This window comes from Triticum urartu, chromosome 3A (assembly GCF_056163025.1).
Source record: "Triticum urartu cultivar PI428250 chromosome 3A, HENAU_Tu73, whole genome shotgun sequence".
In the NCBI taxonomy this organism is placed as follows: Eukaryota; Viridiplantae; Streptophyta; class Magnoliopsida; order Poales; family Poaceae; genus Triticum; species Triticum urartu.
The window spans coordinates 182,167,740-182,182,498 of NC_141875.1; the positions used below are offsets into that span (position 1 = coordinate 182,167,740).

General features: G+C 45.3%; 3 protein-coding genes and 1 long non-coding RNA gene across 6 annotated transcripts; 3 read left to right on the forward strand and 1 right to left on the reverse strand.

The window, feature by feature from the left end:
- The first annotated feature begins 366 nt into the window (after positions 1–366).
- Positions 367–1,426, forward strand: LOC125527640 (uncharacterized). The gene is made up of 3 exons (XM_048692151.2): positions 367–489; positions 589–664; positions 733–1,426. The coding sequence occupies exons 1-3, from the start codon at positions 481–483 to the stop codon at positions 1,185–1,187; spliced, it is 540 nt and encodes a 179-aa protein (XP_048548108.1). The 5' UTR covers positions 367–480; the 3' UTR covers positions 1,188–1,426.
- A 144-nt stretch (positions 1,427–1,570) lies between these two features.
- Positions 1,571–3,348, reverse strand: LOC125543595 (putative transcription factor At5g28040). Its single transcript, XM_048706982.2, has one exon. It carries the CDS (start codon positions 3,296–3,298, stop codon positions 1,979–1,981), a length of 1,320 nt encoding a protein of 439 aa, XP_048562939.2. The 5' UTR covers positions 3,299–3,348; the 3' UTR covers positions 1,571–1,978.
- Positions 3,349–3,668: 320 nt separating this feature from the next.
- On the forward strand, positions 3,669–9,432 carry LOC125543597 (uncharacterized). 3 transcript variants are annotated; one of them, XM_048706986.2, is made up of 4 exons: positions 4,599–4,722; positions 5,159–5,385; positions 8,432–8,664; positions 8,901–9,432. In XM_048706986.2, the coding sequence occupies exons 3-4, from the start codon at positions 8,517–8,519 to the stop codon at positions 9,053–9,055; spliced, it is 303 nt and encodes a 100-aa protein (XP_048562943.1). In that variant the 5' UTR covers positions 4,599–4,722; positions 5,159–5,385; positions 8,432–8,516; the 3' UTR covers positions 9,056–9,432. The 3 variants fall into 3 exon arrangements, with proteins under 3 accessions (XP_048562942.1, XP_048562941.1, XP_048562943.1); XM_048706985.2 differs by lacking the exons at positions 4,599–4,722; positions 5,159–5,385 and adding an exon at positions 3,669–3,844; XM_048706984.2 differs by lacking the exon at positions 5,159–5,385 and having other exon boundaries at positions 4,344–4,722.
- Positions 9,433–11,713: 2,281 nt separating this feature from the next.
- LOC147979125 (uncharacterized) lies at positions 11,714–13,041 on the forward strand. Its single transcript, XR_015618544.1, has 3 exons — positions 11,714–12,391; positions 12,493–12,550; positions 12,638–13,041. It is a non-coding gene; the product is annotated as an uncharacterized LOC147979125 (long non-coding RNA).
- The last annotated feature ends 1,718 nt before the right edge of the window (positions 13,042–14,759 follow it).

The following is a 14,759-nucleotide window of genomic DNA, read 5'->3' on the forward strand; positions in this document are numbered from 1 at the left end:
GATTGATTCTCATCGTTGCCACTGCACACAAGTTGCAGCATCGTCCCCTGATTTCTCCGGCTACATACACGGAATGCCTGCCCATCTTTGTGATGATTGAAACGCAAACGTGTTGGGACTTGTTAAACCAGTGACTTTGACACTTTCCAGTGTACGGATGAAGCACAAAGAAACAAAAGGCAGTGCGTTCTAGGAACCGCGGTTTAACTCCAAATTGCAACATCTTGCAATAAGAAAGGAGTTCGTTATACTTGTATTATTAGCTTAAACGCAAGTAGTAGTAGGACTGTGCTCCTACGTAGGAGTATGACCAAGCCCCGGTCCAGCCAACATGTTTGTTGCAGAGTTGACTGCCACCTTATATAAACGGCCTGGAAGCAGACAGGCTCTGCATCACAACTTCAACTCCAGGAAGCGTCTTTCTCTGCACACAGACGAGACTGCGCCCACCCCAAGTTCACGGCTAGCTCACAAATCACAATGTCCAAGGTAATTAGTGACCATGTTCTTCCGTTTTGCTTACATGTCTAAAGGTGTACACTTTGTACTAAATGCTTGTGTTTTCACTTGTGAATGAATGACCTGCAGAAGATCGTGATCAGAGCTGATCTCATCGGCGAGAAGTGCAAGAGCAAGATCATGTCAATTGTTGCCAAGCTCGAGGGTACCTATCTTCCTTCCAAGTTCCAACCCACACTATCTTCTTCTTTACCAAATGTATGAAATTTCCAGGGATCAAGTCCATGGACATTGACCAGGACAAGTGCACGCTGACGGTGGTCGGCACCGTCGACCCGGTGCGCGTCGTGCAGAAGCTCAGGAAGTCGTGCTTCGCCGCGACCGTCGTCAGCGTGGACGACGACAAGCCGAAGGAGAAGAAGACCCCCTGCCAGGAGGCCTGCGAGAAGGCCTGGAAGGAGAAGTACGAGAAGGCCTGCGAAGAGAAGTGCGAGAAGGCTTGCAAGGAGCCGTGCTGCGACGACTGCAACAAGGGGACGCCGTCGTACGGCTATGGGTACCGCTGCACGCCGGGCTGCCACTCCAGCCCCTGCGGCCTGCCCAGCTGCCACTACTACAGCAATGGCTACCACGGCTACGGCGTGCGCGCGCCGCCGGCGCCGCCACTGGGATACGCCTGCTATGAGGAGCAGTCACGCGGAGGCGGAGGAGAATGCGGCATCCAGTAAGCCGTGGATTCGTCATCGTCGTCCTGCAGGAGTGTGTATGGCCGTGTCGTTGGAGTTCTCTTTTCGTACAGTGATGATTCCTTTTCCTCTGTGACACGACGGCTTACTTCCGGTTTGATGCTTCAGTCTGCCTATATACTACTAGTGTATAAGTATAATAAAAGCTCATGTCGGCCAGCATTTCTATTTGTAGATACTGATGGTTACCTTATGAATTTATATTGGTGGTTCAAAGTTCACTCCGCCTATGCGAAAGGGCAAATCAAAAGGAACTTATTTAAAATAAAATGAGCTGAAATAAGGCAGTGTGCAGTGTGCAGACGGCTTAATCCAGACAGAATTGACCCAAACTGGATGACAGGAGAACTACCACAGAAGATGGATGCACTGGTAAAACGAAATCACATGAGTTTGAAGGATCATACTGTTTTCAATTTCATCTCTCTTCTCATTCTTTGGTCATTACAAATCTCCAGATTCAAAACCCTACACTGCATTTATCGAATTATACGACTGACCGCATCAGAGAATAAAGTGAGCTACAAGGGATGACAAACTTTGATCATCATCCCATCTACAGATCAAAGTTCATCTCTAACCTTATGATGATGACTACTACATGCAACTAAGCGACCCCAAGTGGCCGAGCCTATAAATGAGAAGCACACCACGAACTCTGTATGTATGCCTTTTCCAATGCCGCATTGACAGTAAACAAGGAGTACTCACTACTCTTTAGAGAAAAATGTTACCTCCGAATCGGAGAGTTTTACAGCACACATATGAGGTAATCAGCTTCCTGATGACCTGAGTTCTTGTAGCGCCGTCATGACCTGCTCCCGGACAAGCTCGAGCCTCTTGAGGTAGACCTCCAGCTCAAGGATCTGCTGCTGCCTCCACTTCTCATCACCGGGCGCCCGAGGGCTCAGTCCAGCCACCCCAAGACCAGCGCCAAGAATATCAGCACCCCCGAATTCCATGCCCAAGCCCAATCCTAGTCCGGTCTGCCCAGGAACAGCAACCGAGCTGATGAGCTCCTTGAGCAGCGGTGACAGGATGCTCCGGACATCAGCTTCAGTGGGGCCATTGGCTGTCACTGGATAAGGAGGCAATGGCGCTGCCGGCACCGGAGGTGGCTGTGCAATCACCGGCACGGAACTCTCGAACGCCGTGATAGCCGGCTCATGAGCCGCATCGGTCAACATCGGAGCAGGCGTTGCAGGGAAGATGGGCGCCTCAATCTCTTGCGCCGCCCTCTTCCTTCCACCACGCCGCGGGCCCCTGCCCCGAGGGGTGTGCGCAGACGCGCCTCCGCCGCCACCCTCCTCGACCGCAGCAGGCGGCTCCGTGACGGCGGCAGCCGCTGCGGCGGCTGCTGCTGCAGCGGGGTTGATGTCGTCCTCGTCCGAGGCGTCGCCCCCGGCGCCGTCGCGCTTGAAGGCCGGGCGCCAGATGTGGCGCGCGACGTCGTAGATGGCGCCCTCGTGCGCGCTCTTGAAGGCGAAGGCGGCGCCCTGCGCGGCGACGCGGGTGGCGCAGACGCGGTACTTCTTCTTGAGGCGGCGCAGCTTCTCGATGAGCTGGTTCTTGGAGAAGTCGAAGGAGAGCTTGCGGCGGATCTCCTCGTAGAAGGGCCCCGTGTCGTACTGGTGCGACGCGAAGGCGGTGCCCCGGCGCGACGTGAACTCGAGGAACCCGCGCAGGATGAGCAGCTCCTCCTCGTCCGTCCACAGCCGCTGGAACAGCCGCCGCGAGTCCTCCGCCGCACTCGCCCCCTGCGGCGGAGGCGGCGGAGCTGCACCGGCGCCGGCTGGGTCGGTGAAGGCGGGGGCTGGAGGAGGCGGGGCCGAGCTGTCGGGGAACGGTGGGGGCGGGGCCTGCTGGGCAGCGGGTGGGGGGGAGTCGTTGGAGGCGTCGCTGTCGGTGCCCTCCTCGTCTTGGTCGGCGGAGGAGGAGGAGCGGGAGCGGGAGGGCGCGGCGGAGGCCATGGTGGTGGTGGGAGGGGGATTAGGGGTTCGGGTGGAGTCGAATCGGGTGCCGGATACGGCGGATAGGACTCGGCCAGACTGCGTGCGTGGCGTGGCGCTAGCGGGCAGGAGGAGTGGCTGCATTGCTTTTGTTTTCTTTTCTCGAGCGGAGAGGCTGCCTTTTGGGGTCCGTTGCCCCGCTGACGCATGGGTCCGGGTGGAAAGACACTGGACCCAGCTGGGAGCGTGTCGCGTCCGACCCAGGATTAGCCAGAACCAGGTGACTGCTGAGGTACCTACGAAAAGGAATGAGGCAATCCTCAAAAGAAAAAGAAAAACGGAAGGGAAGCGTGACGTCGTTGGGAAGGAATAATGGAGTGCATCGGCCCGTGGGTCCGCGGTGAAATGGTCCCTCCCATGTGTTGTGAGTGGAACTCGGCCCAATAGCCCACATCAACGCGTAGAGAGCAGCAGGGCCCAGGTTCGAGCCAGTCCAGCCAGCGAGGACCGACGGGCTGAACACAAACGGAACAGAAGAAAAACTAGGTCGCTCCTCTGCTCCGCCGCGCCTCCCACCGCCTCCTCTACTCCGCCGCGTCGGGCGCCAGGCGCCGTATCCTCTACGGCCGGTAGGGGCGTCGAGCACGTCGACGCGTTCCCCGCCGTCTCGCCACTTGGCTTCGATCAACGGTAGTTTCCCCAAGAACCCCCAATCCCCATCGCGTCTTGATGGCTCACTCATTTTCCTTATCGATTTCATGCTATGGAGATCAAAGATGAGGAGATTAATATACTGTGCTGCCCTTGTACTGATGAGGAGTACTTTGCTGGTCATTAGGCATTGTATTTCAGATTATTATAGTAACAATTGTGCAGTCCAGCCATGTTTACTTTTGGGAATAGCACAAGCGCTTACTTCTTGACCCTGGTTTTTATTCCCAAATTTATTTAGCCCTTGGTTTGAGAGGCAAATTGAACCCTGCCACAGACTTGGAATCTGCGATTCTTTTTTGTTTCCAAAATCCACTCCAATGTACGAGTGTACTGCTGAAAGCTATGCTACAGTTAATTGCCCTTGTGGTCTTACTGCTTTTGTTATTTGCATATAGTCTCATTCAGTGGCGGAGCTACAGGGTGGCCAGGGTGGGCCGCGGCCCACCCTGGGATTTTGACCCGGCCTATACCTATATACATGGGCTAGAGAAGGAAAAAAACGGCCCAACAACACTTTGACCCAAAACAACCAACGCTCTCGCTCTCAGCCAAACCCCAGGCACCACGCACATACAGGCATACAGCGCGCTGGCCCTCTACCCGACACCCAGCCGCCGGCCGCCCCCGTCCCGGCCTCTGCCTGCCTCGCGGGACGCCGGTCGCCGGCCGCCCAGGAGTCTCCTCTGCTCCTGGCCTCCTGCCTCCCCATTGCGCCCTCGCCCTGCCCGGCGCTCGGCGCCAGCCTTGCCACCGCCCCCGGCCGCGACCCTGCCCTGTCCCGGCCGCCTGGCGCCCCTGCAAGCCGGCGGCGCCGCCCAGTCCGCACTACGGCACTCGGCTCGGCCTGATTTGAGGTACCGTTCATCCATTCCCAAATTCCCCAATTTTTGATTTAGGGTTTGCTTGCTGTTTGTTGTGTTGTGCATTGCCTGTGTGGTAATATAATTTTTGATCCGAGTAATTACTAGTTACAAGGTACAGGACAACATCCTAAACTGAGAAGAAAAGGCTAATTCAGACATCTTACACTGGTTCATGGTTGCATCAGAAATCTGAGACTGTTAATTTTGTTTTGTACTTTTGAGGTATTGAACTGAATGTTGAACTTACTGTCCAGGTCCAGCCATGCTTAATTAAACAGAATTCATGTTGTATTATGGGTCTTAATTGGATTGAGGGGCTGTAATAAGGTTGTGTATTTAGTTTCATGCTCACAGCATCTTCACTCAAATGGCCAGTAGCTTAAGCTACTGTTGGAAAGGCGTGTAATTTACGCATGCTTTCAAACAGAGTTGGAAAGGAGTACCAAACTACCCATCTGTTCCTTCCCTTTTCTGCCATGAGTTTAGTCAAGAGCAAGTTGAGAAATAAGATGGGCGATAGTCTTTTGGATGATTGTCTAGTCACATACATTGAGAGGGATGCTTTCTCCGAGGTGAATGAAGATGATATAATTGACACCTTCATGGCAATGCAAAAGCGTGAGCCAGAAACATAGTCTTTTTGAACTTCTCAAGGTATGTACTATGGTCCATGTAGTATGTACTATGTAGGCTTTTTAATGCAAAACAGAGATTTAATTGAGGATTTTAGTGTTTTTGCAAGTCCATATTGTGATATTGATCTATTTCTTTGTGATATTGGTAATTAGTTAGAACTTTCACATGTCATATTGCTTATCAAAAAAATAATTGGGGCGGACCACCCTGGTGTCAAATGCTAGCTCCGCCACTGGTCTCATTGCACAATTATATTAAGTTATCCATGATCCATCTCCTGTTTCGTTTGCTGTCAGCTGTCCTATAGACCAGGATCATTGCAATACGTGTTAATTGTTGATTTGTCTTTGCACTAAGAATCTCTGTACCGTTCATCACTCTTCACTAGTGCGATAAATATGGTATTTGCTGTCAGCATAACAAACATTGACATAGTTTTTGTTTGTAAGTTTGGTGCCTCACTTTAGTTACTGTATTATTTATCATATGCACACGCCTACTCATAATGCAAGAGGAGATACATCCAGGCTGTTTTCGTCTGCTATTACTGAAGCCCTAGGTAGCTTGCTTCTAGTGTTCTAAGTGTGTTTTGTTCTGTAAAGTGAACCATTGAATCCAAAATTATCCTTTTCTCTGAGATATCCTGATCGATCCATAAGTTTGCTGCAGATTGATTTGATTGCTTTTCTGATAGCAGCCTGTTCTCCTATGGCACTGGGGGGGTCAACTGAAACCTCACGTCCCGCTTTAAGTCCACCCTGCTTGCCACAGGCTGTCGGCTTGTTGTGTTAGTGCATGAATGTCTCACACGGCCAATAGGATGAATATATCTGGTGGCTGTGTGGTCTTGGCATGTCGATGACATGGGGTTTGTAGGGTTGACATCTCCGTTCTTTGAGTGATCTTGGTTCACCCGCATTAGATTATGATGATAAAGGTATAAATCTCTGTTGTTTGTCTGATCGTGTTATGCAACTTCCAACATACATTGCCCAAAGGAATTCGACATCGTGAAGTACCACTAATCCTAGCCTACATGGTGTCTATCAATAGAATGGAGAATTGTGGGTTGAACATAATGACCAAAACAGTGTATGTATTACTTAGTAGTGAATATGGTAAAATAGCATGTCCAAACCCAGCAGTTGGTCCTGATGAATTCAACCCCCTAAGGTCCAACTTAGACAATAATAAGGCAGAATGTCTTTCATTATGCCAAAAAGGCAAAATGTCTTTGATTTGCATATTATTGTATTAAATATGCGTTTTGACCAGGACAAATTATGCATCATACATCTCATTTGTCAAATCTACAGTTCTACAATTTGACATTTGTTCTACTAATGCCAATCTTCCCTATCACGGTATTCATCTTTTTTCTGCTTTAACCTGTTTGCCACGCTGTGTTCTCGAATCTCTACTGGTCCTCCCTGATAACTAATGTAGTGATAGGATGTTGCTTCATATGTCCCCGTTCCTCTTCAAAATCACTTAATCACATGTAGTCATATGGATGATCACATACTTGGCAGTTTATTCTGTAGAATAGACTTCATGAACAAGTAGAACTTCCACTTCCTTTGAAGGCCAAAATGTACAACAGTGGTAACACACAATTCTAGCTCACCCTTCATTCTTCTGGAGCATGGATGTTGGATATTACTTTGTAGTGTGTTACTGTAAATCTAAATTGATTAGCTGCTGTGAAATTCTCTTAGTTTTATGTGCTAAGCAAATACTCCCTCCGTCCCATAATATAAGAACGTTTTTGACACTAGTCTAGTGTCAAAAACGTTCTTATATTATGGGACGGAGGGAGTAGATGTGTACTCATTATAATCCATGAGAAATCAAATCAGAGCATAAATCTATTTGCATTCATTATCCTATCAGGCAGCTGATTTTACATTTTAAAAAGAGAAAAGTATACCTTTTGTCCCTCAACTCTTGGTGAAGTCTAGATTTGGTCCCTCAACTTCAAAACCGGACAACTTGCACCTCTAACTACCGAAACCGGACAAGGTTCGTCCCCGGACTCGGTTTTGACCGGTTTTGGTGTTGACTCACCCCGGTTTTGACCCGTGCTCACTCATATTCCTGTAATTTTTTTATATCCGTGAACTTTTTGAAATCCACATACACTTTTCAACTCCGCATAGTTTTTTCAAGGTCACATATTTTTTTCAAAAATAAACATACTTTTTTCAAATCAGCAAACTATTCTAAAATTCACATACTTTTTTCAACATTTACGTACCTTTTCTAAATCCCCGTATTTTTCCCAAGTTTGTGTAATTTTATCAAATCCAAGTATTTTTCAAAGCCATGAACTTTTTTTGAAATTCGCATACTTATTTCAAATCCACATGCTTTTCAAAGTCCGCATTTTTTTCAAATCCGTGTTCCATTTATAATCCATGAACTTTGTTTGAAATTCACATACTTGTTTCAAGATGAAACAATTTCTGAAATCCACATATTTTTGCATAAAAGAAGTCCATATCCGCGTACTTTTTTCAAGTTCGCATAAAATTTTCAAATTCATGAACTCTTTCAATAAAATGTACTCAAATTTGAAAGTGTACATCAATTTTAAAAAATTAAATGAACTTAAAAAACTAAATGAACTTTAAAAAAATACGCATATTTGAAAAAGTACATGAATTTGTAAAAAGTACGCAGATTTAAAAAAAGTACAAAAATTTTAAAAAGGTTCACGTATTTGAAAAAATAACCGAATTTGAAAACATCACGTGGACTTGGAAAAGGTATCCAAATTTGAGTCGGAACGGTCAAAACCGGGGTGGGACAGTACCAAAACCGGTCAAAACCGTTACCAGGGATGAATCTTGTCCGGTTTTAGAAATTAAGGGTGCAAGTTGTCCGGTTTTGGAGTTGAGGGACCAAATCTAGACTCCGTCAAGAATTGAGGGACGAAAAATATACTTTTCTCTTTTAAAAATGATATCACATCCTCCAATATTATTTGTTACTTTTTGCTTTTTGCATTTCATTCTTGAAATTGCTTGGGAAGGAAAAGGTATTTAACTACAAATAATTTCAGGAAGCAAGTGTGCTCTGAAGTCCGAACTGCTGAACCTCTTGTCAACTCCAGCAAACTAGCAGAGCCTCCAAATAAAAGGGCTGTGATGTCGCTACGGCAGCTACTGGGATGGTCAGATGGAGAGGTGATGCGGCCGGAGTCAAAGCCGTGTTCCCGACTGATGCGCCACACTGCTGGTATCTTCTCAGTTGGTGGTGGCCTTGCTTTCTGGGTGCTTTGCCGCCTTCACTATGGTAATCCTTCCTGGCCATCCACATATTTTCCGTTTCAATATCTGGTCTATTCATCTTGAAACATATATTTGTTAATACTACCATCAAGGATGTAAATCTCATTGCTCCCGTATCCATATAGTACTGTGATTGTAGTTTTGGCCTTGTCATTAGCAGTAGTTTTGACCTTTTGGGTGTTGGTCCCTCGAAGCAATTCAAAACTGAAAGTATTTTGCTGACCCTGTTTCATTATCTAGGTCCAAGGATAACGGTTCCAAGGAGTCTCAGGTGGGCATCCTGTGGAGCGATGGGCACGAGCGCGACGGCAGCCATGCTTGTGCGGCTCTTCAGCCCGGAGTGTGAACCACAGAACATAGCAGCTTTCGACAGACCTGAATACAAGCCTGCATAGTGTCATGGAAATCCAGGGCCAGGTCTGCCAAGCCCTATGCGAGTTTGCTGATTCGGCCCTTGGTGATGCCTTACAAGATGTTTATGCATAAATGTACCTCCCCTGAAATTGGACACCTCTATGTTTCCTACACTCTGGCCGCCGTCATTTTCTTCTGAAACTAGGAGCTTTTTGCATCAAATCTGGAGCTGATACCTTTTGCATCAAATTTGGTTTCCAAAGTGGGGTAGTGATGTATTGCTGGACACATTTTGAGTGATGATAAGTTGCACTCAGTTAACCTAATGACTTTCGTGAGATACATAAACATACTCCGATTTGACCCGATGATGTGCGGTAATAATAGGCGCTGGCCTTCAGTGTTTAAGCCTTGGTTACTACTGTACAGTATCTTATTTTCCAACTGCTGAAGGCAAGCCCGTTAATAAGATCTGTTTGTTCAAAAAGAAAAAAAAGGCAAGCCCGTTTACAACTGTACGTCTAGGACAAGGATCCGAGTTGATGCTGATCTTTTGGCAGTTATTTTTGGCCTGTTTCTTTACAGTTAAATCCTGCTAATTTTTATCGACAGTTACTTGCTTCTAATTAATCCTGGATATTTTAAGAACTAGAAGTAGACTCGGTGTTGGTATCGGACTTTGTACAAGTCTACATATAGCATATTCCGTCGTCGGAACGTCGTAGTTGTTCAGAAGCTCATCAAATCTTTCCTTCGTTTCGCGTCGCAGCAACGAGAGACGCTCTCGACGTCGCAATGCAGCTGGTGCTGTGTGACTGCTGCCCGCCGTGCGCGCCGGACCCGCGGGCGCGGACGGCGGCCACTACGAGGAGCTGCCCGTGTCGGTGCCGCCGCACGTGCCGCGGGGGCTGAGCAGGGACGAGGCGCCCGGGCCCGGGCTGGACCAATGGGAGGAGGGAGCGTACGCGGAGGCCGTGGAGCAGCTGGCCGCGCCGCCGCCTGAGATCACAGAGACGGGCGCCGGAGACGCGTGGCCGTGGCTACGGGCGGCTTTCGCGTCGGTCTACGAGATGGTGGTGGCGCCCGTGTCGTCCTGCGGCCGCTCGTGACGAAAGTGAAGCCGGTCGTGCCTCGTGCGTGCGCGCGTTGGGTGCAGAGATCGCGAACTCTCGATGGGCGGCACGGGCCAGAAGCTGCTGTTTCTCCGTGAGATATTTCCGGCGGACACGATAACGATACGCCTGGCCCCGCGCTTTGCGTCGGCGTGCAGGCGTCTCGCTTACACCGCACGTGTTGCAATCGCATGTTTCAATCCGTGTCGTCTCGGAGCCGAGAAAGAAGAATCTATGCTCCAAGTCGACGAAGCATGGGCATCTCGAGCTCTCCGGGTCGAAAGGATGCTCATCTTCATACGACCTCCTGCGACGATCGTACGGGGAACAACTCCAAAGGGAGAGCGCGCTGGCCGGACTGGACTCCCGAGCACCTTGTTCGATCCAGGAGGACTTCACATCGGGAATCTGATAGCTAGGTACTCCCTCCGTTTTTTTAAGTCTGCATATAAGGTTTCGTCAAAGTTAAGCTTTGTAGAGTTTAACTAACTTTATATTAAAACATATAAACAATCACAATATGAAATCAATATTATCAGATGCACCATGAAACGTATGTTCATACTATATAGTTTTAGTATTGTAGATGTTCATATTTTTTTATATAAATTTGGTCAAACTTTGTGCAGTTTGAGTTTGATCAAATCTTATATACGGAGTAAAAAAAAGGAGGGAGTACATGTCGTTCTAATTTGCCCCTTTCTTTCTATTGTCCCTTTCGTTCAGAAATTCACGGAGGCTTAAGATACTACTCCCACCAGTGTAAAACACTATTATATTATGGGATAGAGAGAGTAGCTAACTGTATTATATGGTTTCAGACTTCGGTGAAATGGTTGCAGTGTTGTAGTATTTTTAGCGTTAGTCTAAGTCCCTCTCATCCTTGTAAAAGCTCTCCTTTTGGACAGAGATGAAGTACCTTTTTGTTACGGGCCGTGAAATTTTAACTACTACTCCCTCCTTCCCATAATATAAGAGCATTCTTTATACTAACTTTCACCGTGTACTTTTAAATTTTTATAGTAAATACAATGAAATTAAAATCTCAGAGAAGAGGACAACATTTCATAAAGTAAGGAAGGCAAGGTGTTTTGCGTAAACTAATATTGCAATTTTTTTTTGCTAAAAGCATTATGCAACACACCTAATCAGTGGCGAGCCAGGTAGAAACTGCTAAGGGGCCAAGGCTAAAACATGAGTGTTTTGACGGTGCAAAATGCCAGGTAGATCAATTAACACCCTTATATTTCTTTACAGAGGGTGTATCTCATCTAAGCCCTCCCTCAAAAAATTCCTTCACGTTCAAAGTTGAGGCAACTATTGTGGCAAATTAGGCTGGCATGGAGAGATTTCGGCCACAAGTGAACAGCTGCCAAGGTCGGTGATCCGCTTTTCATGATTTGCCAATTGTTGTACATATATAGCTACCAGGTTTAAAGGACCGACGATTCAATTTATTCACAACGACAAGTATGACATTTTCTAATGCATTTCACATACCAAAAGAAAATAAAGTTCCATCCATTTGGTGAGGTTTTGACCAGAGTAGTTGCTAGGGGGGGGGAGGGGGGTTGGTGTGCTGCTATTTCGCCTTAGTTGCGGCTCAAGGGATTTACAATGTGGAGTTTTCGTTCTTGACGAGGTGTGGAGGGGGGGCTTTATTGGAAAATCATTAAAAATTTACAAACAAACACTAGTAGAAAAGGGGACTTTCGTTCAGGCCTGGCCAGCCCATTAGTCCCGGTTCTGTCACGAACCGGAACCAATGGATGCATTTGTCCCGGTTCGTGAGCCCAGTGGGCCGGCCGGGGCTCGTGGGCATTGGTCCCGGTTCGTATGGACCCATTTGTCCCGGTTCTAGGCACGAACCGGGACCAATGGGCCTCGCTTCTGGCCCACAAACATTGGTCATGATTCTTGGCTCGAACCGGGACAGAAGGCTGGGCTTTAGTCCCAGTTCCAGCCACGAACTGGGACAAATGAGTTGCCTATACATACTCCGTCGCCGTAGCAGAGCACTCCACGGTGCTCTGTTTTTTCTGGCCGGCGAGGAGAGGGCATTTGGGTGCTCTAGCTCACCTCCTATGCACATGAGGTGTTCGATGAAATGCCCGAGCCACGCTAGTTAAGCTTTCTTCTCTCGAAGCTCGACCTCCAAGCTCCATTTTTCCCGAGATTTGTCTAGATTTAGCGATCCGTCGCGTCCCGTCCCCGTCTTCACCACCGTCGATCGCCTGCGCCGATCTCGTCGCCTGCACCACCATGGTGAGCCTCTTGTTCTTATCTTCTTCTGAAAGAAAAAATTCTTACTTTAGATAGATACTTGTCTAATTTTCTTAATTTTATTATTGCTTGTTATTATATAGTGCGATGATTTTGGTATCCGCCCCCGTCGGCCCTCGTCCTGACTATGATTCAGATGTGGTATATATTATCTTTTATAACTATTTGGTTCATTTATTGTTTATGACAATTATGCCCATCAAGTTGACATAGATTTTATTTATGTAGGAGGTAGTTGAACCGGAAATTTCAACCAACCCTATTGTCGAGAGGTTAAATTTAGTTGAAGAAGAAAACAATTACTTGAAGGAAAAAATAAAAAATTGAGGAGGAGAAGATGATATTGGAGTTGCATGTTGCGGATGTCGTCGATGATCACAAGATCAAGATGGATGCAATGCGGTTGAAGATTGAAAGATTAGAAAATATGTCATTCATACCGAGGCTTGGTATCATTATGTCATTGAATCAATTTTTACCTTGGTTGTGATTATGATCGCATTTGTTGTTGCATTGAAAGGTTTTACATAGTTTCAATTATGGTTTAACTAGATGCTCTCAAGAGCTATATGTTGTTCAATGAGAACTATGTATGTACTTTGTTTTTAATGTGATGATGAACTTCTATTAATTTGGTCACTTATCTATTCATGAGAGCTATATGTACTAAATTTATGATGTGGCTTTGAATGGTGTATTTTGAACACAGAAAAACTATGGAGTTCAAACAAGTTAAAAAAATTAAATCCCTTTGTAACAGACGAGTTTCCATATGAAACCCTCATACTTCGAAAGAGATTGTCCGTTTTGTACACGAAGTGCATCCAGTTTTTGCCGTAACCCTCTCTATTTTCTTGCACATGCTATATGGGTGAAATGATGATACCATGCCAACTTTCAACCTTTTCAGAGTTCATTTGTAGTGTTTTTCAATTTCAGGGTCTTATAGTTGAAAAAAAATCAATAAATGCATGAAAAATAACAAATGAAGTCAAAAAGGATTGAAAATTGATGATGTGGCTTTGAATGGTGCATTTTGAACACAGAAAAACTATGGAGTTCAAATAAGTTCAAAAAAATGAAATCCTTTTGTAACACACGAGTTTCCGTATGAAACCCTCATACTTCGAAAGAGATTATCCGTTTTGTACACGAAGTGCATCCAGTTTTTGCCGTAAGTCTCTCTACTTTCTTACACATGCTATGTGGGTGAAATGATGATACCATGCCAACTTTCAACCTTTTTAGAGTTCATTTGTAGTGCTTTTCAATTTCAGGCTCTTATAGCTCAAAATAATCAGTAAATGCATGAAAAATGACAAATGAAGTTAGAAAGGGTTGAAAATTGATGATGTGGCTTTGAATGGTGCATTTTGAACACAGAAAAACCATGGAGTTTAAATAAGTTCTAAAAAATGAAATCCCTTTGTAACAGACGAGTTTCCGTATGAAACCCTGATACTTCGAAAGAGATTATCCGTTTTGTACACGAAGTGCATCCAGTTTTTGCCGTAAGCCTCTCTACTTTCTTGCACATGCTATGTGGGTGAAATGATGATACCATGCTAACTTTCAACCTTTTCAGAGTTCATTTGTAGTGCTTTTCAATTTCAGGGTCTTATAGCTAACAAAAATCAGTAAATGCATGAAAAATAACAAATGAAGTCAGAAAGGGTTGAAAATTGATGATGTGGCTTTGAATGATGCATTTTGAACACAGAAAAACTATGGAGTTCAAATAAGTTTGGAAAAATGAAATCCCTTTGTAACATACGAGTTTCCGTATGAAACCCTGATACTTCGAAAGAGATTGTCCGTTTTGTACACGAAGTGCATCCAGTTTTTGCCGTAAGCCTCTCTACTTTCTTGCACATGCTATGTGGGTGAAATAATGATACCATGCCAACTTTTAACCTTTTCAGAGTTCATTTGAAATGCTTTTCAATTTTAGGGTCTTATAGCTCAAAATAATCAGTAAATGCATGAAAATTAATAGCAAAAAGAATTATCATAAAATAAAATAAATAAGTAATTTAAAACAAAATAATATAAACTTTAATAAAATATATAAGTAGAAACAAAATAAAATAAACTTTAATAACATAAATAAAATTTACGAAACTAAAATTATCAAAGTATTTTCTCTTCAAAACATTATAAGCAAACTCTAAAATTTATGAAACTAAAATTATATAAAACTGATGCAACTAAAATTATCAAAGTATTTTCTGTTCAAAATCATTAAAAGCAAAAAGAATTTTCATAAAGAACTTTTTTATTAAAAACGTTAATAGCAAAAAAATTATCATAAAATAAAATAAATAAGTAATTAGAAACAAAATAAAATAAA

What these genes read in the sequence shown, in the direction of transcription:
- LOC125527640 (XM_048692151.2), top strand. An exon ending in AATTGTTGCCAAGCTCGAGG is followed by an intron (nt 665 to 732) that starts GTACCTATCTTC and finishes TGAAATTTCCAG; the next exon opens with GGATCAAGTCCATGGACATT.
- LOC125543595 (XM_048706982.2), bottom strand. Translation starts at nt 3,298, where the DNA reads ATGCAGCCACTCCTCCTGCCCGCTAGCGCCACGCCACGCACGCAGTCT.
- LOC125543597 (XM_048706985.2), top strand. Translation starts at nt 8,517, where the DNA reads ATGTCGCTACGGCAGCTACTGGGATGGTCAGATGGAGAGGTGATGCGG. An exon ending in GCTTTGCCGCCTTCACTATG is followed by an intron (nt 8,665 to 8,900) that starts GTAATCCTTCCT and finishes TTCATTATCTAG; the next exon opens with GTCCAAGGATAACGGTTCCA.